We start from the raw sequence: 27,431 nt of genomic DNA, 5'->3' as shown, positions 1-27,431 counted from the left end.
GCCATAAAAAGAGTAATTATTTCTGCTTTCCCAACCAGTTTTCTCCCCCTAGGAGAGAGATCTTCCCTGTAGAGTGTGTATGTTTCATTGGAGTAGAAACTGTTAGGTGTCTCCATCACGTGCTGTATTGATGGTAACTACAAAGAGATGAATATACTCAAAGGAGGGGCAGTGGGTTGAATAGTGTCCCCAGAAGGATATGCCTCCATTCTCATCCCCGAACCATTGACTGCTACCGTATTACCAAAGGTTGTCTTTTTTACCAAACACCAATTCTTTAACCAAATTACATTTGCTAGTAGAATTAAACTAAGACTCCAGAGATAAGATCATCCTGGGTGGTCAGTGTTGGCCCTAAATCCAAAGACAACTGTCCTAATAACAGACACAGGGAGGAGAGACACAGACACAAGGGAGAAAGGCCCTGGAAAGATGGAGGCAGAGACTGGAGGGACGCTGCTGCAAGCCGAGGGGTGCTTGGGGCCTCTAGAAGGGATGCGTCAGGCTACTGGGAAACCTCCCCTCCTGGTTTTAGAAGGAGCCCCATCCTGCTGACACCTGGATTTCAGGCTTCTGGTCTCCGGGACTAAGAGGGAGGAGATTTCTGTTGTTTTAAGCTACTCAATTGGTGGTAATTTGTTACAGCGGTCCTGGGACCGCTGTAACAAATTATATAGGGGAGCATGGTCAACTGTCCATCAGAGAGTATGAGGAAATCTCTAGAGGACATGGCTTTTGAGCTGGATCTAGACGAGTAGGAGTTTGGCAGGTAAAGAAGAGGAAGAGGATTTAGCAGAAAGAACAGGACATGGAAATAGATGAAAGGCAATGAGGACGTGGAGGTACTCACTCCCCGCTTCAGTTCTCCCTGACCTACACAGACATTTGAAAGACCTGCAGAGTTTAGTGCTGGACCCTTTTTAGTCTCTGTTTGTTGTATCCACTGAAGTGAGCTCATCCTTCTCACAGAATCCTTCTACATGTTGGTGACTCCCAAATGTTTATCTTCAGACCTGCCCTGCCCCCGCAATGGAGACTCATACCCAACTGCCACCTGACGTCTGAATGATCTTGGCTACTGACCTCTAATTTAGACCCACTATTACTCTGAAATCTGGGTAGACTGCAGCTTCTGTGTCCCCGCCCTGAGCGCGCAGCCCCGCCCACAGGCCACGAGAGCCAATCCGCGCGTGCTGCCGAGCCCGCCCTTGTGCCCTCTGCCCCGCCCCTGCGCCCTCCTCTGCCGCGCCCCTCTCCGCCCACCCGGTGGTCATTTCATCAGGTGCGCAGGCGGCAGTTGGTCGAGCGGGTGGCGGCTCTGCGGGTCTCCCCGGGGGCGCCGGCCCTGCTCCCACCCGCCAGCCGCGGCGGCTGCAGCGGCAGCGGCGCGGTCCCTCCGCAAGGCGTGGCGTGGGCCGAGCGGCGGCCGCGGAGCTTCGTGTCCGGCATGGCGGCGGCGGGCGTGGGCCCCGAGGCGGTCCGCGGGCAGGTGCTCGACGTGGGCCGCGCTCCAGCAACCTGCGACCTCGGCGAGGGCTCCCAAGGCGTGCTGTGGTGAGTGTCCGCGCCCGCCCGGCCTCGGCGGACGCAGCTGCGGCGTTGGGCCCGGCCCCGAGACCCCAATCCCGAGCCCGGCCCCGACCCCAGCCGGGCTGCCCCGCCGTCCGTGCGCCGCGTGTGTTGGGGGGAGGGGGAAGGGCCGGGCCGCTCGGACTGCGGCGCTGCTCGCGGCGGTTCCCTGGCTTCCCTGGCGGCGCTCGCTTGGCGCGGGGAGGGGAGAGGGGCGCGGGGGGTTGGGTGGAGGCCGGGAGCCCGGCACCCAGGGACCCCCCCCAGAACGGGAACAAGGCTCCCCAGGCCCGTGTGCTGGCCTCGCGGCCTAACCCTTGACGTCCCACTGTGAAGCCGCGAAGCCCTTCAGATGCTTGCAGCGGCAGCCGTAGTCTGGAAAGCGGTTGGCAGGGGCTTGTGTGCACAGCCCTGAAATCATTGTCTTGTCTGCCCCCCTCGCCTGCGTTTTCCGCGAACGGCTTTGGTTCAGCACCTTCCGTGGCGCCAGTGGAAATTGCCCATCACGTCCGGGCCCTTAGAAGGAATTAATGCTTAAATGTGTACTGAGAAAAGTCCTCAGTTTCATGACATGTCAGTTGAGAAGTTTTTTGTTCTTGGTTTTTTTAAATCTGTTAACAATTTTTCCTAGCCTTAAGTTGATTTAGATCTGATAACTTTTTATCACGGCTGTCAACTTACGTGACATGCCTCTCTTAGATGAAATGTCAAGTCTTCTTAGTGTAATTTGTTTTCCCTTTCTTAAGTAAGATCCAAGTACAAATAGTGGATTGGAATCCTGGGTTCAGATGATAGCTTTTAATCTTCAGGTTGGTGATATTTAATATAAGTTTATATTGTGCTTTATTAGTATTTAGTGAGTGTTGGTTAACAGTGCTGGGTTTATAAAGGATTGAGATATTAATCTTGATTGAGATATTAATGACATCATAGTTTGTCATACATATATATACATGTATATTTGGCTTCATATTCTTTTTCGTTAAAGGTTACTATAAGACATTGAGTATAGTTCCCTGTGCTATAGAGAAGTTTGTTTTTTGTCTATTTTATTTTATCTTCTTAATTTGTTGATTGAAATGTTAATAATATTTGAGTCACTGATATTTTTTAAAGCTTGATGTTTCCAGAAGGACTTAAAGATTTTGAGGAAGAAAATTTTTTTTCATTTTCTGAATCTGTTCAGTAGGAATTTTGCCTTTTGTGTACAAAGTTCTTTCCTAATCATTATGTAGAGGACATAAAGAGTGGAGTCTGAATTGAGCCTTTCCGAGTGGGTGTGGTTTTGAAAGGAAGACAATAAGTGCAAGTGACAATCTAAGCTGTGGAATCCAATTCTGGAAAAGGACTTAGGTGGCAAATTGTGGAGGACTCTGTAGGCAGAACAGAGTTTGATTTTATATCTGTGCAATGGAGAAGCATCAGAGTTTTTGAGAAGAAGCAGGCACATGATCAGTTTTGAGATTTTTTGGAGAACCTACATGAACACTGGTGGAAATGACAGGAGAAAACTGAGGTGGAGAACCAGGCTTTGTGACCTTCTGGAGGTGAAGTGATGTAGTGGCATGGAAGATGGAGACGTTAGAGTCAGTAACGGGCTCTTGTCAGAGGAGTAGTGGACCTTTCATCATGGCAGGTATGGGATGAATCAAAGGATGATGAGGTCTTAACAGGGTAAGATGCTGAAGAGGAATTTGGATTTGGGAGAGATTCTAAGACAGGACCTGGTGATGTGGTATGGGGAAGGTTGTTAGTTCCAAGGCTTCTAGCTTAGGGGCATGGTGCTTCTTTTCTGTAACATTCCTTGTTAGAGGAGGAATGCTGTAGGCAGAGGAGGTTTGTTAAGGAGAAATAGTTCTGGTTTGGACTCGTTAAGTTTAGGATGCTGTTGGCCCTTTAGGCTATATCCAGAAGGCATCCTGAAAATAAGAGGGACGTAGGATCTGGAGATGAAAATTTGTGTTAAGTGGTAGTCTGGTGTGGATGAACACAGATTCTTATTTGAGATCATAGGTTAGGTGAAATTGCATGCATGTATTATGCGTGTTTATTTCTTTAGTAGAGAATCTGTAGTGTTCAGTACATTTTCAAAGTGTTCATTATCCCAGAGAGATTAAGAAGCAGTGAGACAGAACAAAAGAGCGAAGAAGGAACCTTGGCAAGCAAGTAGTTTTAAGAGGTGGGAAAAGGAAGAGGAAGCTGAGGCCTGGTGAGATGTGTAAGACTTGGGGAAAAGGGAAAAATGGTATGAAAGAGAGAAGTTCAAGTTGTATGTTTCATCATCTAATTAAGTATCTATGTTGGATAAATTCAGCTTGAAACATGTTCTGAATGTGACTGAGAGGTTGTGCGGTTGTGAGGTCATCTCCATAGAGATCGTAATTGAAGCCTTGAGAAGGGAGAATATGAGAAAAAACATGTGAGCTGAGCTGAAGGAATGCCTGACTTTAGGTGTCCAGAGCGGGCAAGCTACAGAGGAGGAAGAGGAGGTGTGGTCGGAGACCAGAGACCTGGGAGTCCACATTGTCAGCGGAGCTGGGGGACACAGTGGTCGCTAGGGATCGGTAGTGCGGACTGTAGGGAGCACGGTTCAGCGGGAGGACAAGCTGTTGGGTTTGTTGACGTTCAGCTCTCCTAAAAACATAGTTTTAACCAAAATTCCATTGTGCTGACATTCCTGATGATACAGTGTCTCGTCCTGTTAAGGTGTCTGTGACTCTGGCAGGCTAGTCAGAACTGCCGTTTAGTCAGCGCCTTGTTAACTTTTGTTTTATTTTAAGCAGATATTAATCAGTCCTCTTCCCCACACTGCAGGGGTGATTCCTTTCAGTAAGTGGAAATTTGAGACCCAGCGAGGTTACTTAATTTGCCCACAGATACCCAACTAGGAAGTGGTAGAGCGCCTCTGTCTGGTGAACCACTAAGTGATACTCAACCAAAGATCAGAGTTTAGAAAATACATGCTTTCAATAGTAGAAAATATCTATTGTCTGCTTTCTGTGTAATTTGCTGTGTTAGCCTTTTACAAAAACCTTTCATGCAAGGTCATTCACTTAGAATTCATTGAGCACCAGTTCCCTGCGAGGACTCAAGGGGCGCCTGCCCTTCAGTAGCTCCTGCTGCAGACAGCGGGATGCAGTTGGGAGGGAGCACGGAAGGCCCGTGGGGAGGGCTGTGAGGGCAGAAGGCCGAGGTGGCGTGGGGCTGCCTGTGTCTGGTTTCACAAACCTTGGCGCTGGGTGTGGATGTATGACCGGGAGTTTGCCTTGAGACGTGCTCTCCAGGTGGAGGAGAATGCACATGCCAGGGCACAGAGGTCTGAACGCGGCACATCGGTCAGGGAAACCAGGAGTTGTCTGGGAAGGGAGGGTGTGGGTGGGCACCTTGGGGAGAGGGCTGGAGGGGAGGCAGCTGGGATGGGCAGGGCTGAGTTCTGAAGGTCCTTGTTTTCTAAGGAGCTGGGACTTGAGTTGGTAGGTGAAAGCCACTGAAGGATGCCCTTTTCCTGCTGGCTCCTCATCCAATTTTGTGCTTCCCTTGTTGTCTCTCTTCTTTCTGGTTACGTAGGGGTACTCAGTGGGTGTGATTTTCCCCCCGTCTCCAGGGGCATTTTGACATGTATGTGGATTTTGTTTTGCTTTTTGTTGTTACGTTGATTGGAGGTGTTATTGGCCTTCGGTGTGCATGTGGTGGAGGTGGACGTGCCCAGTGACCCACGTGCAGTGCGCACGCGGCAGTCAGTCCCTGCACAGGAGGAGCGTCCTGGTAAGATGCCAGTGGTGTTCCCCTCCAGCCCATCCCCAAGAACGGATGGGCCCTGGGCAGGTCCTGCCTCCCTCTGAGATTCATCTCCTCCATGACCTTGCCCTTGTTACTCTCTGCTCTAGTCCTCCCCCAATCCCTCCTCAGAACTTTGCTGGGTTTTGGTACCACCTGTTTGAAAGGGAGGACCAGCAGTAGTATCAATCCTCTACAGACACTCCGGACCAGATTCTTAGTTATGCTGGTTTAACTGTTAATGTAACTTTTAATAAAAAAAAAAGTCTCTTGTATGGTTTTTGGAGCTCAAAGATGTGAGGAGACCATCTCACATGAGCAACAGAACATCCAGAGTTTCTGAACAGTTTCAAGTGCAAGTAAAATGCAGACAGAATTCATTTTGGTGTCAGTAACATCCCTAATAGTGCGCTCCTGGTGGTGGCTGTAATTGGCTATAATATATATGCCATTCTGCTGAATTTAATTTGTATGTTCTCGGTTCTCAAGCATAAGTAAAAAGGTGTTTTTGAAAGGCATCCAAGTTGAGTTTTCCGGGAACTCTGTGTAGTTTATTCCTCACCTTACTCGCGGTAAGGTACCTGCTAAGTAGAAAACAACCAAATTCCCCGACAGACATCTCCAGCTACCCGACCCCGCGTCCAGCCTGCTCTGCCCGGCCCCCCCCCCGCCTGACCCTGAGATGCTCTTTCTTCCTTTTTGCTTCCGTTTTCTCTTTCACTTCTTAGGGCTCCCATACATTGGAAAGCCAACAGGATAGATCTTCTCCAAGTTCTCTCTCAGGTGCACAGTCTTAGGGCAGGCTCTGGGCTCTGAAGCCGGCCGTGGCTGGTGGGAGCTGGGGGTGGGGTGTAGGGGTGAGGTCTGTGTGGACTTCACCGTGACCAGCTGACTAGCGTTAGTTGCAAGCTTGTCTTAGGTGCTATGGTTTCAAACTCATTTTCGTATTCACCTTTGAGGTTTTTGGTTTTTTTTTTTTTAGCTAACAGATAAGGAAACTGGGTCTCAGGTAACTTGTCTAGGGTTCAGAGCCAGTAAATGTACAGCAGAACTGAGATTTGTTTAGACTTCAAAACGAGTAATGTCTTTTCCCCTGAACTACTATAGACTTTCCTGTGTTACAGCGAGTTACCTGGAAACGTGCTTCCTGCAGCCTGGGTTCCTGAGTTTGTTGGCACCAAGGTATAAAAAGGTGATTGTCATGACCAGCTTGGGCCTGTTGTGGAGATGCAAGAGGGAGGAACCAGAAACTTGGAAGGGGTGAGGGAGGTAGGGTCAAAGCAGCTTTACATTTCTCAGAAGGGTGTTTACCTGTGTTTATCCTTCTCACTCCTCCGTCCTCCATCAGTTTCTTGATTTTCATTCATTTAGTAACGTTATCGAGTGTGTACCTGGCTTGTGTGCTAAGCAATAGGATTGAAGTAGTTTTTACACTTTGGTGTTTACAGCCTAACAGGAAAGTAATCAGTTTTTACACTTTGGTGTTTACAGCCTAACAGGAAAGTAATCCCATTTACTGAATATGGTGAGGTGCAGAGTGTTCCCTTTTCTACCCATAAAAAGTGGAGCAAAGTTTTTGTGGAGTAGTCCGGGAGGGTTTCCTGGAAGAAGTGCTCTTTAAGCTGGAACCTGGAGAATGACGTGGAGCTAGCTGAGGGAAAGGTGGGGAAGGGTGCTAAAGCGTTTGACGCACGGCTTGTAGAAAATGAACTGTAGAAATTGGGGACTTTGTGATTAAGATCCAGGGCTATTTCTGATGATGTTGCAGGGACAGGAAGAGCAGTTACAGCTTCAGGTATATATGTAACCAGGAACAAAAAACTAGACCAAGGCAGCTACTCCCCTCCTTCTTTACATTTACAAAATCTTGTTGCAGCCTGCATCTCTGCACAGCTGTTTTGTTGTTTTGTTTTTTTTTTTCTGTGTTCACTTTTACCGTATCCCCTCGCACTTGGCAGAAGAGAGCTGACCCTAGCTGCCCAGAGGTGTGTGTCTTCAGAGCACTCTGACTCCTGAGGGAGAGGATCTGATCCAGGTTGGGCCAGTGTCCACCACTGGTCGTTTCAGCAGGAGAGGGGCTTTGGGTGGCTTTTAGGGCTCTTCTGCCTTCCTGTCTCTGGTGGCGTGGTGGTGGCAGCCAAGCTGGGCGGCGTTCTTTACAATCTCTGTAATACTGGATACATGTATAACATGTGAGTCTTGCAACCTAACAGTAAACACCCAGGAACCCACCACCCACTGACTGACTTCAGAACAGGTTATCTGGGCCCATGTTCTGATCAGTCGCTGGGCGTCTCTACAATAGAGCGGGTGAGAGTCTGGGCTCTGGACACCTGTCTGTGACCTGAGCTTTTTCTGTCCTGTGGAGAGGGGATAGCGATACCCACCTCAGGGCTGGGAGGATTGGGTGAAACACATAGGTGAGCGCTGAGCCCTAGGCCTCAGGTTAGTGCTCTGGTCGTCACTCCCTGGAAGTGAGCGGGCCTGGCGGGGCGGGGCCCGTCACCTCAGTCTCTTGGACATCGTCCTGGAGTGCGAAGCAGAGTCCGCGGAAGTGAGACTGTCAGGCTTGGGTCCCACAGCGGTGTGGGCTAGGGCAGTCCCCTCTCCCGGTGAGATTTGTCAGTTAAAGCATCTTCTCTGCCAGGCCCTGGTCCCGTTCCCGGCCTCCCTGAGGGATGCTGCAGGTCCTGTTGGAGACAGACTGATAAGGAAATAGGTTACTGTGTCACTCTGTAGAGTGACACACTGATACAAGATCATTCAGGACAGAGCCACTGACTCCACCTGGGCTTCCCAGTTACTAATTAATTCAGCGAGTGGTGTGTGTCTGCACGGGCACACAGACTAGCTGTTCAGCTACTTCAGTGAACAAAGCACCAGGTCCCCAGGCAGCTCGTGGTCGGTGGATGGCTGGCTTGGAGAGAGGATTAAAAAGGCTTGTTCAGGCCTTGGCTTTAGGTTCCTTCTAAAGAGTTTCTTTTCATTTCTCTTTTTTATTGCACTTATCACAGACACAGGTCTAAGATACTCTTTTTTTTTTTCCAGAGTTTATCGATAAATCATTCAATTTTAAGTGACCCTCCCCATTTTTGTGCATCTGGAAAACTGAAAAAGGTGGCTTATGCACAAACCTGTTTTTAAAGTGGGTTATTCTTTATATCGTAATTAAACGAAGATAAACCACCTCTGAGCAGTTCCTGCAGTTAGCAGATACTTTTTTTTTGTCTTACATATGCCCCCTAAAATAATTTTAGAGACTTTGAAGCCATAACATGATTTTCCCTCCTATGTAAGGATTATATAATCTGTTGTAAGATATAAAACTATGGTTGAGAAATGAAAAATGGGTGGCACATCCTAACCCAGAAAGTGAAGAAGTTTATTTTTTGGCCAGTCAGAGTCTTCTACACACATTCAAACTTTGTCGCTGTAGTTTGCATTTTGCGCTGGCACTGATGGATTTGTGGTTTCCAAGCCCAGGCACTCCCAGAGCCTCCTGCCCGGGTGCTCCAGGAGCGCTGGTGGTGGCGTCCAGTGGAGACTCTGAGAGTTCCCTTTGAGGCGGCCTGGAGGCGCCGGACACAGGGGAAGATTGTGAGACTGCCGCTGCTGCTGACTGTCCGGGTCCCACATCTGCAGTTTGGACTTTATTACTTCAGGTTAACGAGCTCCCTTCAGATGCTCATCCCTGTCTTTATACCATCCTGGTTTTCTTTTAAATTGACCAAACAGCAAGCCGAAGGAGGCTGTCCCTTGTTCTCTGCTTTTTATTTTAAAACAGCCAAATCAACATAGTATAAAATTCATAAAATTCAAATGTTCGGTTCAATGCATATTTACAGTTGTGCAGTCATCACCAAAGCCACTTTAGAACATTTTCATCATTCCAAAAAGCTTTTTATCTGGTATTTTCTTCACCTATGATAGTTTGAGATACATCCATGTTATTGCCAGGACAAGTAGTTCTGTAGCTTTTTGTCATCAAACAGTAATTAATTGGATGGCTTCAGTAGATTATGGACATTTGGAATGTGTCCAGTTTTTGTTGTGAATAATTGTGCAATGAACATTCATCTCTAAGTTCTTATGTGGACATAGATTTTCACTTCTTTTGGGTACACGGGTAGAGTTGCTGTGAGCAAGTGATGTGTGTGTGTTTTGGGGGGAGGGGATGGTAAATGATTTTATTTTAAAACATAGTAAGACTGCAGGTTAACTTATCAAACAAACATGAATACCCTGTGCACTGGCCAGTGTGCGGGCACTGGAGCTGGGTGGAGACCAGACCTGGTCCCAGCGCTTGCAGGAATTTACTCTCAGAGGGGGGAGGCGAACTATCCTGCACACACAATGCTTCAGCCACTGCTAGGTGCTGTGAAGAAAACCAGAACGTGATTAAAAGAGTAGAGAGTGGAAAGGGGAGGCCATGATTTTTTTTCTGTAATAAAGATGTTTTAAATGCTGTGTATTTAACAAAATTTTTCAGCAATCTTAAATGTATAGAAATAGTGTAAAGAGAGTATAAAGAAGATTTCTCCCTGTGTCATGAGAGTGAGTTCCTGCTACAGTGCTCCGTCTCCCCAGCACACCACACGCGACACCCCTGTGGGATCGTAACACAGCCGTGCGCGTCAGGCAGGGAGCGCCAGCCGGGACTGCTTCCTGCCCTTCGGCCCCTGCTTGGCGGGCGCATGTTGCATGTAGCCCCTGTCTCCTTGGTCCCCTTCAGGCCAGAGCAGTTCCTCACACTTCCTTTGGCTTTAATGTCTTGATACTGTGTCAGATTGATACGTTTTTAATTCTTAAAGAAACCACCAAACCATTTTCCAGAGTACCATTTTATCCTCTGTCAGCAGGTATCAGGTGTTTCAGTTCTTCACCTTCTTCCCAACACCTCCTTTTGATTCTGTCCCGTCTGGAGAGGAGGGTGTGAGTGGTACTGCATGTGGTCTCGCTCCGCCTCTCCCTCATGACTATGACAGTAGTGTCTCTTTATGTGCTTACTGACCAGTTGTGTATCTGGTTTGGTGACGTGTCCTCTCATGTCTTTCACCCGTTTAAAAATCCTCATCTCTAATTTGACTACAGAGATGCAACCAGTGAGGGAACTGTTAATAACTGGCAAATCGATTCATGTTAAAAGCCTAAAATTAAACCCTTGAGAAAAATGACTGTTTTCTATGCTGTACAGATAAAGTTGGGACTTCCTAATACTGCTGTAGCAGAGGACTAGTTTACCTCGACGGATTAGATAATTGACACGTATTTGACCGAAGAGATTTTAAGCCAGTGGCTGGAATGAATGCTCCTGCTGCCGTGTTGTCATTGGGAACAAATGTATAGTGAGAGAATGTGGCGTTTCAGAGAGAGGGAAATTCTTAAATAGAACTGATGAAAAGTAATTCTGGAAGAAAACAAAGCTTAGTGCAGTCTTATTTATAGAACAAGTAGTGTTAACTGAACAGCTAAAGAAAATAAACAAAAATACATTTCTACAGTTAATATCTAAATTGCCACCGATCACAGGTCAGGCTTGCAAAATAGAGAATAAAACCTGCAGGATTCACTTGGGTCACAAGGATTTATGCTGAGTCAGTGATGGAGGTCAGGGGACTGCTGTTACTGATTGCTTCAGTAGGTATGGGAGAGTGTTGAGTTTGGGGCTTGTTTGAAATTTCCTTCCCTTTTCAGTCTGTCAGTGCTGAAGCCATCCTGAAGCTTGTATTTCCCTCATTGCATCATCTTTCTCTCTGTTCCGTGGTCAAAGAAGATGCTTTTTTTCTTTTTAAAGGATCAATATACTGCTTTCCCGGGTGTTAATTTTTACAGTAGGACCATATAGGCCTATAAAAATACCTGCTGTTACGTTTCAGACCAGTGACACACCGTTTGATAGTAGTGCTAGGTAACGTTTTCCAGCTGTTTCCGGGAATGTCCACCTCTTACTGAGCCATTCCACCTGTTTTGTATTTTGCTAATGTTTTCAAGCATCCTTTCAGGACAGCTCTGATCCCGTAATATTCAAATGATGATAAAGGTGATATTCCTTAGGGGTGTTATCAATTCTTTCTTTAGTCCAAAGTGAGCTGGAAGAAAAGGATGTCTGTGAGTCTCTGTCTGCTCTGATGTACCTGCTAGAAAGAGCCATTAATTTCCTGCTACTAGGAAAGTCTAAGACAGAAATTAATCAGGAGAGTGCAGCCAGGCGGGCGGAGCAGGAGCCATGGCGGCCTCGAGAACCTAGTGAGCATGTAGCAGCCATGGCAGGGTGTGGCTCCCGGGGCGGGCCAGGCCTCAGGGGCCCCTCACAGTGACATGGAAGAGGAGGGCAAGAAGGGCAAGAAGAGGGAGGGCTAACATCTGGCTGTATTTTTCAACAAGATCAGAAGTGAACAGAAGGCAATGCACAGTAACTGTTGGCAGAAGGGGAGGAACCAGAATTCCCCCAAGGAATACCTCCTCAAACAGACTTTCCATCGGGCTGGGAATTGAGTCACCATTTAAATGAGTATTCCTAAAAGCTGAAAAGAGTAGAGACAAGAAAGCCCATGAGAAGATGACAGAGAAGCGCCCTCTGCACACTGTGGTGCTGTCCCTGCCTGAGCGCGTGGAGCCCAGCAGACTGCTGAGTGACTGTACTGAGAAGGAGGTGAAGTACTTAGGGCAGTTAATGTCCGTAGCAGGATAGCTGAATCCCCCCAGTAGGACCGAAATCCTGCGTTTCCTTTTCATAGACGGTGCAGAGAGAGCCCACCAGCTCCAGACACTTGACCGAGGAGCATGATGCTGTGATCAGCGTGTCTGCCTACAACGTCAAGCTGGCCTGGTGGGATGGGGAGGACACCATCCTCAGGGTCCCCATCCATGACATCACTGCCGTGTCCTGTGTGCAGGATGATGCCTCACACCTGGTGATCCTGAAGACAGCCCGGGACCCCGGCATCTCCCCCAGCCAGGGTGTGTGTGCAGAAAGTTCCAGAGGCCTCGCCGCAGACTCCCTGTCGGAGAGTGGAGTGGGGCCCATGGAGACGTGCTGCCTGGTGTCCTGGCCGCAGAGAGCAAGGTCACCGCAGAAGAGCTGTGCTCCCTGCTTTGCAAGTCTTCCAGACTGTGTACCCAGAGTCCACCATTGACTCCCTGGACAGAGCCGTATTTGATGGGGCCTCGACCCCCACCCACCACCTGTCTCTTCACAGTGATGACTCTCCCACAAAGGTGGACGTGAAGGAGCCCTATGACACAGAAGCCAGCACCTTCTCCTTCCCTGAGTGTATGCACATGGAGGGCGTCTCGCCCTTGTCCTTCTGCATACAGATGGCACCACATGCCAGGACGGTCAGCAGGAGTGAGCTGAGCACCATGGGCGCTGAGCTGCTGCAGGACTACACGCTCACGCTGCGCGCCAAGCTCTCATCGCAGGAGACCCAGCAGTTTGCCTCCCTGCTGCACGAGCACCGCGCCAGGGCCTCGGTGCACGAGTTCTCCGTCAACCTGTGGCAGCTCCACGGGGACGGCCGCCAGTTCCTGCTGCTCAGTCTGCGGCCCTTCGTCCCTGAGAAGGACAGCCAGCACTTCGAGAACTTCCCAGAGACCACTGGGTGTATCAGTTCCTAGCTTATCTTCTCAGGATTTCTGCTGCCATTCATAGAATTGGTAAGTTCTTTTTTTCTAGGGAAAAAAAGGCAGCAAATGTTAGGCTCCTGGATTATAGCTAAAAATGTCCTTCTTTATTAGTTCTCTGCTTTACAACAGACAAAGTTTTTGCATCATTTTTATAGTAGTTCTCAGTGTGTTTATTGTTTAAAATTACCTGCTTCACCATTCCTAGAAGTTGAACTCACGGCTTCCGTGTTCACTTTTGAAAATGGTATCTTTGGATGAATAACTGCATTAAAATTTTGTTACAAACCCAAGTCTTCAGTCTTTTCCTTTTTTCATGGTCTGTGGTTTGGAGTGAAGGCCTGGAGATTATTTGGTCAATTCCCCAAGTTGAGTGAAATGCACAGCCAGTGTTTAAAACCCCTAGCATAACCATTCTTTTGCCAAATTATCTTCAATGTCACCTTGGTCGTACAAATTTCCACACGATTGTAATTTTGTTCCTTATCTTTTATCCTCTTCTGTTATCCCACCCCTCTCTCTGCTACATTATTACCTCTCTCCCCTATTGTAGGATAAATACTAAAGTTTCTCTGTAGTTGTCACTGTCATTGCTGGAGAGAGTCATTTAAATAAAATATAAACTTATTTTATTAAATGTTGAAGACAAGTAGCTCTGTGAATAGGCGACCAGAATCCATTCCACTTTGTTCTGCTTTTTTCTGGTCTACTCATGAATTCCTTCCTCTGCCCAAGGAAATAGAGAAATTCCCATGAAAGTGTCCCTGACATAACAGAAGAAAAACTGGAAAATTCACATATACGTCGACAGTAACAACACAACCAATGGACCAAAAAAAAAAAAAAATCAAGAGAAATTAGAAAATACCTTAAAACAAACGAAAATAAAAAACATTAGTATGCTGTACCCAAACTTACGTGATGCAATGAAGTATATACTCAGAGAAATGTATAGTTTTAAATGCCCATATTAAAAATAAATATCTCAAATCAATTAATCAAGAAGAATAAACTAAACACAAAATGAGTAGAAGGAAGGAAATAGTCAAGATTATAGTGGAGACAGAGAATAGGAAAACGAGAGAAAATAAATGGACCAAAATCATTTAAAAGGGCAACAAAATTGACAAAACCTTAGCTAGAGTGATCAGAAAAAAAAAAAGCCTCAAATTACTAAAATCAGAAATGAAAGTAAGGAAATTACTACAGACCTTAGTTCCAAAGATAGCACAGAATTGTACTCTTAAAAATAGTTAAAATGATAAATTTTATGTTACGTAATTTTACCTCAATAGAAAAGCCTATATTTGTGTGGATTCATGAACTGTCTGGTTCCATTGATCTGTATGTCTTTCCTTTCATCAGTACCATATTATCTTGAGTGTTGTAACTGTCACTTTATAGTAAGTCTTAAAATAAGATTTTCTTCTTTTCAAAAATATTTTTGCTATTCTAGTTATTATCATTTTCTGTATAGAGTTTAAAATTAATGTGTCAGTATACACAATAGGTAATACTGGGGTTTTTATTGAAATTGGGTTAAATCTATAGTTTTTTTGTTTCAAAGAATTGATACTTTAACTCTATTGAGTCTTTCAATCCATGAGCATGATCTATCTTTCCATTTATTTAGACTTTCAGACATCCTTTGTTTTCTTTCGTTAGCTTTTTTTTAGTTTTAAGTATACAGCGCCTGAATGTATTTCTTAGATTTGTATCAAAGTATTTCCTTTTTAAAAAAAAGAAGCTATTTAAATGGTATTTAAAAAAAGAGTTGACTTCTTATTTTTCATTAATATTCTATACATTACAGTTTAATTTTTGTACGTTGACCTTTTGTTGTGCAACTTTGCTAAAATTCACTTACTAATTCCAACTTTTTATAGCTTCTGGAGATTTCTACTTTCATGATCATGTCATCTTTTCCAATTTCTATGCTTTTTTCCCCCTTGCTTTATTGTACTGACTAGTCAGTGTAGGATGTTGAATAGGAGTGGTAAAAGTTTTATATCCTTGCTTTGTTCTTGATTCTGGGATAAAACATTAAATCTTTTAGTACTATGTATGATGTTAGCTGTAGATTTTTTCTGTAGATGCCCTTCATCAGATTAAGGAAGTCCCCTTGTATTCCTAATTGGTTAGAGTTTTTAATGATGGATATATTTTGAAAGTTTCAGGTTTCTTTTCTGCGTCAGCTGATATAATCATATGGTTTTGATTTTTTCTTAGTCCAGGGATCAGCATACTGTGACCCACAGACCGAATCCTGCCCACTGGCTGTTTGTGTAGAGGCAGCAAGCTAAAACACATTTTTTACATTTTTTAACGCGTTGTAAAAAGAATAATAATATTCTGTAAAAAGTGTATGTCACTCACAAAGCTTTAAATATTTGCTGTTTGGTCCTTTACTGAAAAAAATTGCTGCATCATCCTTTAGTCAGTTAATATAATGAGTTACATCAGTGATGTCTCTTTAACTAGGTTTACATCACGAGAAACCGCCCCCCCCCACTTGTTTGTGATGTAGTATTCCTTTTATAAATTTCTGAATCTAATTTGCTATAATATTACTAGAAAATTGTATGTCTATTTTCATAAGATACTGATTTGTAATTTTCTTACAAGGTCTTTTAAGGCTAATACTAGCCTCAAAAATGAGTAGGGGATTGTCCCTTTTTTCTATTTCTTATTTGAAAATATTTTCTTAAGAGGCTGTGTATATTTTATGTTTATTTTATGTTCATAGCAAGATTGAGCAGAAAATACAGAAGTTACCCCTTGCTCCCAGACATGCACAACCTCCCCCACTACCAACGCTTGTACCAGAGAGTACATTTGTATGTTATTGGATAATCAATCTAAATTGATATATCATTGATACACTACACCAAAAGTCCATCAGGGTTCACTCTGGGTTTTGACAAATGTATAGTGACATGTATCACTATTACACTACCATATGGAATAGTTACACGGCCCTAAAAATCCTCTGTGCTCCACTGAGTTATTTCTTCCTCCCTCTTTCTGAACCCCTGGAAAGCACTGATCTTTTTACTGTCTGCGTAACTGTACCTGATCTAGAATTTCATATATTGGAATCATACAGTATGCAGCCATTTCAGATTGTCTTCTTCCATTTAGTAACAGGTGTTTAAGTTTCTTCCATGTCTTTCCATGGCTTGAGAGCTCATTTCCTTTTAGTGCTGAATAATGTTACATTACCTGGATGCACCATGGTTTACTTATTAATTCACCAAATGAAGGACAAGTTGGTTGCTTCCAAGTTTTTGAAATTGTGAATAAAGCTGTTATAAACTTCCATGTGCAGGTACACAAGCTTTTAATTCCTTTGGGTAAATACCGAGGGGTACAATTGCTGGATCGTGTGGTAGGAGTATGTTTAGTTTTGAAAGAAACTGTCCAGCTGTCTCCCAAAGTGACTGTTCCATGTTTGCATTCCCACCAGCAAAAGATGAAAGTTCTTGTTGCTCCACATCCTTGTCAGCATTTGGTGTTCTCTATGTTACAGATGTTTGGCCATTCTGATAGGTATGCAGTGGTATCTTACTGTTGTTTTAGTTTACAACTTTCTAACGGTATATAATGTTGAGCATTTTTTCATATGCTAATTTCTCATGTTTATCCTCTTCAGTGAGGTATCTGTTCAGGTCTTTTGCCCATTTTTAAATCAGGTTGTTATTTAATTTTAAGCGTTCTTTGTATATTGTGAATAACAGTCCTTTATTGAATTAAATCTTTTGCAAATATTTTCTCTTAGTTTGTGGCTTGTTTTCTCATTCTCTTGCCAGTGTCTTTCACAGAGAAGAACTTTCTTGTTGTTGTTGTTGTTGTTGTTGTTGTTGTTGTTGTTGTTGTTGTTGTTGTTATGAGTGCACCTTATCCTTTCTTTCATGGACCGTGCCTTTGGTATTATATCTAAAAAGTCATCACCATACCGAGCACCATCTAGAATTTTTTCTATGTTACCTTCTAGGAATTTTATAATTTTGCATTTTACATTAAGGTCTATCACCCATTTTAAGTTACTCTTTTTTTGAAAGGTATAAGGTCTGTCTCTACACTCTTAGGTTTTTTAATATGTGGGTCTCTGGTTGTTCCACTGCCATTTGTTGAAGAGATTATCTTTTCTCCATTGTCATACCTTTGTGATTCATCAAGATCAGTTCACTGTAGCTATTCTTTATCAAGTTGAGGGAGTTCCCCTCTATTCCTAACTTGCTGAGAGTTTTTTTTTTTATCAAGAATGAATGTTGAACTTTGTCAAAGATTTTTTTCTGTATGCGTTGATATAATCATGTGGGTTTTTTTCTTCTTTAGCTGCTGATGTAATGGATTGCATTAATGGATATCCAAATGTTAACCAACCTTGCATAACTGGGATTAATCTCACATAGTCTTGGTGTATAATTCTGTTCATATATTGTTGGCTTTGATTTGCTAGTATTTTGTTGATGATTGTTGCATTTGTGTTCATGAGAGATAGTGGTCTGTAGTTTTCTTGTAAAGACTTACCTGGTTTTGGTAATTGCTGGCCTCATAGAATGAATTAGGAGGTTTCCCTTATTTCAGTATCTTCTGTGTTTTCATACAAATTTTAGAATGATTTGTTGCAATTTTGTGAATTTTGACAGGTGTTGCATTAAGTCTGCAGATTTCCTTTGATTGTATGGTCATTTCAATAATATTAATTCTTCCAATATATGAACACAGTGTACTTTCCCACACAAAAGACCTAAATAGCCAAACAGTCTTGATAAAGAAGAACAAAGCTGGAGGTATCATGCTTCCTGACTTCAAACTATGCTACAAAGCTACACTCATCAAAACAGTATGGTAAAGGCTAACCTTTTCAACAAACGGTGCTGGGTCAGTTGAATATCTGTATGAGAGAAATAATGTGACTTGACCCTTAACTTATACCATACGTGAAAACTGACTCCATATGGATTGCATACCTAAATGTGAAGAAAAAACAAGTTGACTTCTAAGCTAAAACATGAGAACCACTTCATGATACACACCAGAAAAAACAATTTGACTTCTCGGCTAAAACATGAGAACCACTTCATGATACACACCTGATAGTTGAAATCTAAAAGATGGAAAAAGCAAGTGTTGGCATGAATGTGGAGCAATAGCAAATCTCATACACTCTTGATGGGAGCATAAATTGGTCCAACCACTTTGGAACGTTGTTTGGTGGAGTGTACTTAAGCCAAACCCGTGCATACCCTATGACCCAGCAATTCTACTCCTAGGTCTATATCTATCACCAATATGTACATATATTTATTGAAAGACATGTACTAGAATATTCATAGCATTAATTATAATAGTCCCAAGCTGGAAACTGTAAATACCTGTCAACAGTGGTGTGGGTAAACAAATTGAGACACACTGAACTACTATGCAGCAATGAGAATCAGATACCTATAACTGCATGTGATATGGATGAATCTGACAAAGACAACATGAAGGAAAATAAAACTACAGTTGATCCTTGAACAACACAGGGGTTAACCTGTGTGTAGCTTACAGTCGGCCCTCTGTATCCATGGTTACTCTGCTTGTGTAGATTCAACCAGCCACAGACTATGTAGTCCTGTACTATTTACTGTTGAAATATATCCACATATAAGCGGACCCACAGTCCAAGCCAATGCGTTCTAGGGTCAGCTGTGTGTAGTATACCACATAACACACTATCTGATTTCATGCGTGCAAAGTACAAAACAAAGCAACACTAATCTGTGCTCTCAGATGTCAGGACGGTGGCTACCCTGAGAGGTTCAGGCTAGAGGGAAGTTGAGAGGGCTTTGGGGGTCCCAGTATTGTTCTCTTTCTTGATTAGAATGCTGACTTCATGAGACTGACCAGATTGTGGTATTTTGGGGGGCTTTAGACATGCAATATTGCATTTTTCCGTATGTACAGTATTTTTCAGTAGAATGTTTAAAAATGTTTCCACAGCACAGATGTGTCATAATTTATCCAAACTTTTCTGTATTTATTGGTCGTTCAATTGGTTTCAGCTTTTTACTTCTACAAATATTGTGAAGTAAAGATCTCCATACATATTTGATTCATGGTGGTCCCCTTTAAGAATAAATCATTCATATGTTAAGTGGCTGAAGTCTTAACGCTAAAATACATTGTGATATTTCTTCCCCCCAAAACGAGAAACTCAAGATTTTCATTTTCACTAGCAATGTTTGTATTTTTCCTCTTATAGTCTCATGAGGATGTGTTATCTTTTTCATTGTGTTTCATTTCATTTCCTCATTTATAATGACTCAATCATTTTGCTTTCATAGATTTTGCAGGTGCTTTCCCTAATATAGCTGCTCTACATTGAATTTGTTTATAGTAGACTTTTTATAAAACTTATGGTGATTTTAAGTACACAGATACTTTCATACCATTCCTTTGAAGAAATGGAGGTAAATTCCTCTGTCTTTCAGCATGGACTGGACTTTAATGACTTCCTTTTAATGAATAGTATGTGATAAAGTGACAGCCCTATGAAGAGGCTTACATGGAAAGGAGCTGAGGCCTCCACCAACAGACATGTGTGTAAACTTTCATAGAAGTGGATCTTTTCAGCCCTAGTCAAGCCTTCATATGACCACAGCTCTGGCTGATGACTTGACACCAAAGCAAAGCCACCCACCTAAGACACCCCCGAAAGCCTTGCCTTCAGAAATGTGTGAGATAATAAGTATTTGCTCATTTTAAACTGTTAAATTTTGTGATCAATTTCTATACAACAGATAAGTAATACACAATTTTTAAACTTTTTATTTTGAAACACAGTGTATGTGCAGAGAAGTAAATGAAACATAGATGTACAGTTTAGCAAAGTATTATAACGCAAACGCGAATGCAATGGTTATGAAATAGAAAATTGCAGGTCCCCAGAAAGAATATGCATGTTCTTTCAAGTTTAAAACCTCTTACTCCAGTTCGTATGCAATCATACTCTTGAATTTCATGGTAATCATTTATTTGCTTTGCCTTATGGTCATATCTCCTATGTTTACACCTCTGAACAATACAATTTAGTTTCGCTTATTTTTGAGTTGCATGTTAATAGGACCTATGGAATCATAGATTTGCTTTGTTATACCTTACTTCTTCTGTTCAGCCTTCTGTAAGAGTCACCAGTGTTGCCCGTAGCTCTAGCTTGTTTGTCTGCATTACTGTGGAGTATTTCTGTTGTTTGATTCCACCGCAGCGTGTTTTTCCATTTTACCTGTTAAATGCTTTCTAATTTGGGATGACTCTGCTTGCTTTTACAATCCTGTTCATATTGTAATGGTTCACATGTGCAAGAGCTTCTCAGTGATATATATTCCTAGGAGTGGTGATATCTTTTTAAGATCTTGATTTCATTGTCCTCAAATCTATATCCCCAAGTGGGATTGCTGGATCATTTAGTAATTGTATCTTTAATTTTTTTAAGGAAACTCCATACTGTTTTCCACAGTGGTTGCGCCAGTTTATAGTCCCACCGACAGTGCGCACATGTTCCCGTTTCTCCGCATTTTCACCAACACTTGCTATTTCTTGTCTTGTTGTTGTTGCTGTTCTTTGTTTCCATTGAACTCAAAATAGCTAGGAACAAAAACAGCTAAAAATACCTCCAACATTTGATTCGTCAGTCATTTTTGGTCGATGACATTTGATTGTTTAGTTCCTGCTTGTTTCCATCATGGAGTAACACGTCTATCAAAATACATCTCTGAGAGTTTGCAGCAAGCTTTAACCTGTATACTTAGATCCTAACCCAAAACCATGATTTAGTTGTTAGTTTTAAATCTAAATTTTTTCTGCCACACGGAAGCTTATTAAACTAATAATCATAAATAAGCTAGCTATTAATTTTCAAGAAAATGCCCAAATACAGCACATACATATAGGTCGCATATATCCTTTCATCCTTTACTTACTCATATAATATGAATGTAAAATGTACAGTGGAGTTACATCATAAACACATTTAATTTACATTAATTCAATATGTCATGTCAGTGAAAAGAAAATAATGAGGAGTAAGGAAAATAACAATAGAGCCACGGCTAGAAGAAGCTGAAACAAGTTTCAAAGGCGCAGTCAAGGAAATCGATACCTACTAAATTAACCCAAACTCTCTGACATACCGCTCTCGCGAGTGGTGAAATTCACAGCCCCAGTTTATTTCTTGTCTTTTTAATAATAGCCATTCTGACAGGTGGAGGTGATACGTCATTGTGGTTTTGGTTTGCATTTTCCTGATGATTAGTGATGCCAATTATCTGTTAGCCATTTGTACGTCTTGGGGAAAATACCTACTGAGGTCTTCTGTACAATTTTAAAATCAGATTGCTTTTATTTTGCTCTTGAATTGTATGAGTTCCTTATTTATTTTGATATTAACCCCTTATCTGATAGATGGTTTGCAAAGATATCCTTCCATTCCATAGGGTGCCTTTTCATTTTGTTGATTGTATTTTTTTAACACTTTTTATTGATTTATAATCATTTTACAGTGTTGTGTCAAATTCCAGTGTTCACAATTTTTCAGTCATTCATGGACATATACACACTCATTGTCACATTTTTTTCTCTGTGAGTTATCATAACATTTATTGTATCTTTTGTTGTGCATCATTCTTTTAGTCTATTGTAGCCCCACTTATTATTATTATTTTGCTTTTGGATGGAATTTCGCAGTGCTGGCCTCTTGACAGTTGAAATAGCTTCTTAAGATCAGTACTTCAAGGCTTAAAATCCTTTTTATGATTTAAGGGGTCTTGTTTACATTTAAAATGATACCCTAGGATACATTTTAAGCTTTCACAGCGGGGCGTGTTTCCAGATCTTGGCAAAGGCCTCAAACAGAGAAAGAGCTTTTCCTAACAGTTGAGTGAGCTGGAGAGAGCAAAGCTGACACTTATCCCTGTTTTATTCCAGACCAGGATAGGTGGGCAGCAGAACAGTGTGGTCCTGCAGAAGCTGAAGCCTGACACTCTTTACACCATCACCCTGTCCTCCCTGTGTTGTGATGTGGAAGGAGGTCGGATGACAGGAAGAGGCGAGACCAGTAAGTGAACCTGGACTCCTGTGGCTGTTTTAGTAACCGTCATGGGGATGGAATCACATCTTCCACTGGAAACACTGGGGTGACACAGAGGTTTGCTAAACTTTTAAAATGCATGTTAATAATGCTCTTTTTCTTTCTTTCTTTTTTTTTTTTGTCTCTGTAGGGGGTGGTGGATAATTAGGTTTTATTTATTTTTTAGTGGAGGTACTGGGGATTGAACCCAGGACCTCGTGCACACACTAAGCATACACTGTAGCCCTGAGCTATACCCTCCCCCCAAAGATCTAAATTGCTTTTAATATCCTTACTGGAGTTATTTGTCTCTGGTCTTGGAGAATGGTGTTTATTACCTTCTAGGATAACACAGACAAATGAACAAACTATGCTCTGAGGCCAAGATACCTTGTGGAGGGATGAGACATGTACCTGATGATCACATTTTTTCCTTTATTCACTACTTCAACAGGTATTTGTGGGGTGCCTACTAAAGGGATCCTGTGTTCTAGGGTTCCCGGGACCCATCAGTAAACCTGGGCTTCGTGTGTACTGGGTTGTTAGGGTCACGCATGGTGTGCTTTCTGTGCATTTCAGAACCTTTGAATACCGTGAGGAACCTCGGTGTACGACCCTTCCACCAGCACTTTGAATGTTCGCTGGGAGCACACAGGGCAAAATCCTCATCAGTACAAGCTCTTCTGTGCACCCACAGCAGGTGGTCTGGAGGAACTGGTCACTATTTCCTGTAGGGAAAAGTGTGTGTTAGTTTCAGCTGTAGATTGCAAAGTGAAGATCAAGAGTTAACTAGTGTACTGTAGCGCTGAAGGAGTTCACGTTCCTTCTGTAGAACTTGACGGAGGGTAGTCGATTGGGGCCTCAGTGCCTGGGTGATGGGGGCTTTTGGGGAACTGGGGCTGGGGGATCAAATCATTCCAGGGGCTTTTCAAGAAGGAGCTGGGCGTGTGCAGAAAGGCCTTCATCAACTCTTAGAACAGTTTGTATGGGGGCACATCCTTAGGTCCCAATAGTATAGAACCTGCTTCTTGACTTGGTCTTCAGTTAGTATTTTGAGTGTTTGGTTGTTCAAAGTATTCTTTCTTATACAAGGTTTTCAAATCAAGTACTTTACATTTTATTAAAATCCTTAGGTGCCAATCCCTGGGAATACCAGTGATGCCGTTCTTAGGAATCTGCAGCCGGGTGCCCCAGACACCGTTAACAGTGGTTCCCCTTTATCCTGAGGGCGATGGAGGGCATACACCAGACACTGGAAGGACATGGAAGTAAGAAGGCAAATTCAGCGTTTTCATGATGCATTTTGCTTTTTAGTACAGCGTAAACTTTAAAGTAGAAAGAAAATTTGGGAAATACATAATGTTGGAATAAAAATGTAACAATTACACATAGTTTTACCTTCCAACCCCCACCAATTGTTAATATTTTAGTGTATGAAATAAAAGTGACATTCTTCTGAAGTGGTAACTTCAGGATTTCTAAATGTGTTTTCAGTTATCAGTATTCTCTGTCACTGACAAAAGTTCATGAGCTTTGCTTTGTGCTTAATAAATTTGTACAAAGCAGTGTCTTGTCACTGGCTTTCAGTGTTGGTTGTTGAAATCTGCTGGTCGTGTTACTTGATAGCACATTTGTCTGCTGATGAAGTGCTTTTTGGCATTGAAAATCTCTGTGCTTTCATTTGCTATTAACATGTTGAGAAACCAGCTTTTAGTGGTTTTACAATTCTTTGTAGTATTGTTTAAAGGCTTTGGTGCATACCTCTAAATATTTTTTTTGGCTTAAAAATATACGTGCTGATGGCTCAAAGAAAGCAAGTATGGATGACCTCTTTTGGCAAAAGATTAGTGGTCTAGAAAAATGATGTTATTCCTAGAGTGGAGTTTGGAGATAATACATGGATCTAATTTGCATGTTTTTCTAAGTCCCTATTGGGGCAGTTAATAGAGAACTGAGTGTATCTTTGATTTCTCCCTAGGTTTGCCTTTTCTTTGAATCACAGAAGACATTCAGTGTCTGTTGAATGAGAAGAAATGAATGATTGAAACCAGCTAATCTAGCTGCCCCGATTAGATGGGCGTCCTCTGTGTTGTCAGTTCTCATTTAGAGGCAGAGATGATAGAATCCTCTTGTCTCTCTTTCCATGACCTGTGCTGGAAAACTGAAGCTGCTTTTCCAGTTTCTCGCTCTTGCCCCTTGTCCCTTGTCCTTTTGTGGCCAACCCACTATTACTACTTTTACTCCCTTGTTTTTATTGACAACAACTTAGCTTCCGTAGAGACCGAGGCCCTAGTTGGCTGAGTTTGGCTAAATGTGGGATTTGGAGAGTATTCATGTGCTTTTGTGTGTAGATAATTCAAAGTTTGAGGAAGTCAGTATTTCTCCTACTACAGAGCAGAAGTTCGGGGTAAGTGATAGCTTGCCATGTGTAAACAGGTGTAAGAAACACGTGTTGCCTTTTCTTTTCTCAGTGGTGAGAGGACTGGCCAGAAATGTCCAAGTGTACAATCCACCGAACAGCGGGGACGTCGGCTGGACCCTTCCCCTGGCCGGTGCAGCAGCGCCGCGTGTGTGCGCTGCCCTGGCTGGCACGAGGCCCCCGGAACCTGTAAGTACTGTTGTCGGCTCAGAGCTGGCAGAAGAATTTTGTAGATTTTACGGCGCCTCCTGCTGTGGTTGCTGGTGCAGGGCAGTAGATGAGTTGGTGTGGCCCTGGGTCACGTGCACACTCATTTTCTGATGAACGAACTTAGTCTCATGTTTGTGTCGTGCTTGTCAGCCTGTAAGAACGCAGGCCACAAACATGCCCGTGTACAATGCTTAAGTGATTGCTTTTGAAGAATTAAATCGTAAGGGTATCAACTGTAGGGTTAGTAAGCAAAAATGAATTTGGGGAAAATGCAGATTAGCTATATATGAGTTAAAAAACCCCAGTAGTAAATGCAAATCATTCATAGACTGTCAGTATGGGCTTTCGTTGTAACACACACGTTTCTGTTAGGAACCTACCTGAAAGTTTGCTCTTAACAGATTGCCAATCTATCTTATTACTATTCTATTTTCTAAGTAGATTAATAATACAGAGAGCAGAAATTACTAATTTGAGTAGGAAGAGTATCAGAACATCGGAGGGCAAGTAAACTTACAAGACTTTACAAAAAGAAGCAGGGACCATGAACAAAATAAACAAAACTTGAGCCTGTCCGAATGTTGACTTGCATCCTGTGTGTGGCAGGACGTGTTCAGACAACACTGCTCTCATCCACTGCCTGGAATAGCTGTTTTAATAGATCTGTCCCCGAGAAGTGTATCTCAGGTGTACATGTCTCTAACATTTGGGATGCTTTGGGGTCACTGTCATAAGCCCTGGATGTTGTATGTGAGAACCTTCCCCAGGAACCTAAATGGGAGGTTGTTGAAGTTGCTAAGGGTCAAGTGTGAGCTCACATTTAATGGAGAGGGAATTTATGAGAGTAAATTACATCCAGTGCTGTGGCCTGGGCAGATCTCACGAGGTAGCGCAGAAGTTGACTTCTGCCGTGTCTGGGCTCAGCCCTTTACTATAAACGTTATAATGCTGACTAATAAAAGACTCGGTAAGTATTTAGGTTGTCGTCAGACAGAATTTGTCAGGTCCACCCCTCTAGATTGTGGTGCCAGGAAACACCCACACGGGGCACTTGGAGCAGCTGATTCCAGACACATCCTATTCCGGGGACATCATTGCCCTCCACGCAGATGGAAGGAGAGTCCCAGCCCTGCCCAGGGCCAAATGCATGAGGCTGAAATCCTTTTCACCCAGTTCCCTTGTGACTCTGAGGAAGGCTGGACAGGCGGGTGGTGAGGAGGGTGCTGAAAGCTGCCTCCACCTTGCGCAGGTGAGGGGAGGGCTCACGCCTACTTCTGCCCGGGTTCCCCACGTACACATTCAGGCTGAAGGCCCTCCGGGCTGAGTGAGTGTCACTGGGCCGTTTTCTCATCTGGGACCTTTTTTAAGGAGGTTCCTTCCCGTCTACTGCCCTGCGGTGGGTCTTCTCACCAACTGGGCACTTTTGAAATGGGAGGGCTTGGCCTCTCTGTTTCATTCAGCAGGAATTGGTCAGAATAGTTGAAATCCCTTTCTCTCCCAGTCTGTACATTTAGGTTCCAACCTAGTCTCTGTCCCTAAAAGATAAGCATGTAACCATAGCTCTGAATGGAGCACTTTTTTTAAACATTTTGTTTTATTGACTTTATAGTCAGTTTACAATGTTGTGTCAATTTCCAGTGTTGAGCACAATTTTCCACTTATACATGAACATACATATATTCATTGTCACATTCTTTTTCCTTGTGAGCTACCATAAGACCTTGTATGTATTTCCCTGTGTTATACAGTATAATCTTGTTTATCTATTCTACATATGCCTGTCAGTATCTACAAATTTCGAACTCCCAGTCTGTCCTTTCCCACCCCCCACCCCCTTGGCAACCACAAGTTTGTATTCTATGTCTATGAGTCTGTTACTGTTTTGTATTTATATTTTGTGCTTTTTTTAGATTCCACATATGAGTGATCACATATGGTATTTTTCTTTCTCTTTCTGGCTTACTTCCCCAGGAGAGAGAGGGCAAGACCAGGAGAGGGCAGGCCCAGCAGAGGGCAGCCCCAAGAGAGTGCAGGCCCAGGTGTGGGCAGGCCAGGAGAGGGCAGGTCCAGTAGAGATCAGGCCCAAGTGAGGGCAGGACCAGGATAGGGCAGGAGAGGGAGAGGGCAGGCCCAGGAGAGTGCTGGACAAGGTTAGGGCAGGCCCAGGGTATGGCAGGACTCTGAGAAAGCAGGCCCATGAGAGGGCAGGCCCTGGAGAGTGCAGGACCAGGCGAGGGCAGTACCAGGTGCGGGCAGGCCTAGGAAAGGGTAGGCCCAGGAGATGCCAGGCCCAGGTGAGGGCAGGCCCAAAAGAAGGCAGGCAGAGGAGAGGGCAGGAACAGGAGAGGTCAGGCCCAGGTCATGGCAGGCCTAGGAGAGGGCTGGACCAAGAGAGGGCAGGTCCAGGAGTGGGTACGATCAGGAAAGGGCAGGCCCAGGGGAGGGCCGGCCCAGGAGAAGTCCTATTAAACTTCCAAGAGATGACGTTGGGAGACAATGGGTACTTGAGTCTGGAATACAGGAGGGAGGTCTGGGTTGGAAATAGCAGTTTGGAAGTTACCAACTTGTAGAGAACACATAAAGCCCTAAGGCTGATGCGGGCGGCAGCAGACAGTAGTAGAGGCCGGAAGACTGAGCCTCAGGGGTGCTGTGTGCCAGGACTCAGGGGCTGGGACTGAGAAGACCGGCCAGGGCCGTGGGAGGAAACCAGAGCAGCCT

At 43.6% G+C, this 27,431-nt stretch overlaps 1 protein-coding gene and 1 pseudogene across 4 annotated transcripts in view; both read left to right on the top strand.

The window, feature by feature from the left end:
* The window catches only part of LOC116279757 (ankyrin repeat domain-containing protein 26-like), a 159,069-nt gene that overhangs the window by 90,395 nt on the left and 41,243 nt on the right, over positions 1-27,431 (top strand). For all 4 annotated transcript variants that reach the window (XM_072962176.1, XM_072962175.1, XM_072962177.1 and 1 more), the window contains one exon: positions 24,556-24,692. In XM_072962176.1, coding sequence (XP_072818277.1) covers positions 24,577-24,692 — 116 coding nt within the window. In that variant the 5' untranslated portion in view covers positions 24,556-24,576. Of the gene's footprint in view, positions 1-24,555; positions 24,693-27,431 lie in introns of those variants that run through there.
* LOC140696748 (cerebral cavernous malformations protein 2 homolog pseudogene) lies at positions 1,451-23,232 on the top strand (annotated as a pseudogene).

The sequence above is a fragment of the Vicugna pacos genome, chromosome 6 (genome assembly GCF_048564905.1).
Source record: "Vicugna pacos chromosome 6, VicPac4, whole genome shotgun sequence".
Classification (NCBI taxonomy): Eukaryota; Metazoa; Chordata; class Mammalia; order Artiodactyla; family Camelidae; genus Vicugna; species Vicugna pacos.
The sequence above is the reverse complement of the archived record's forward strand: the minus strand, read 5'-3'. Positions and strand labels throughout refer to the sequence as shown.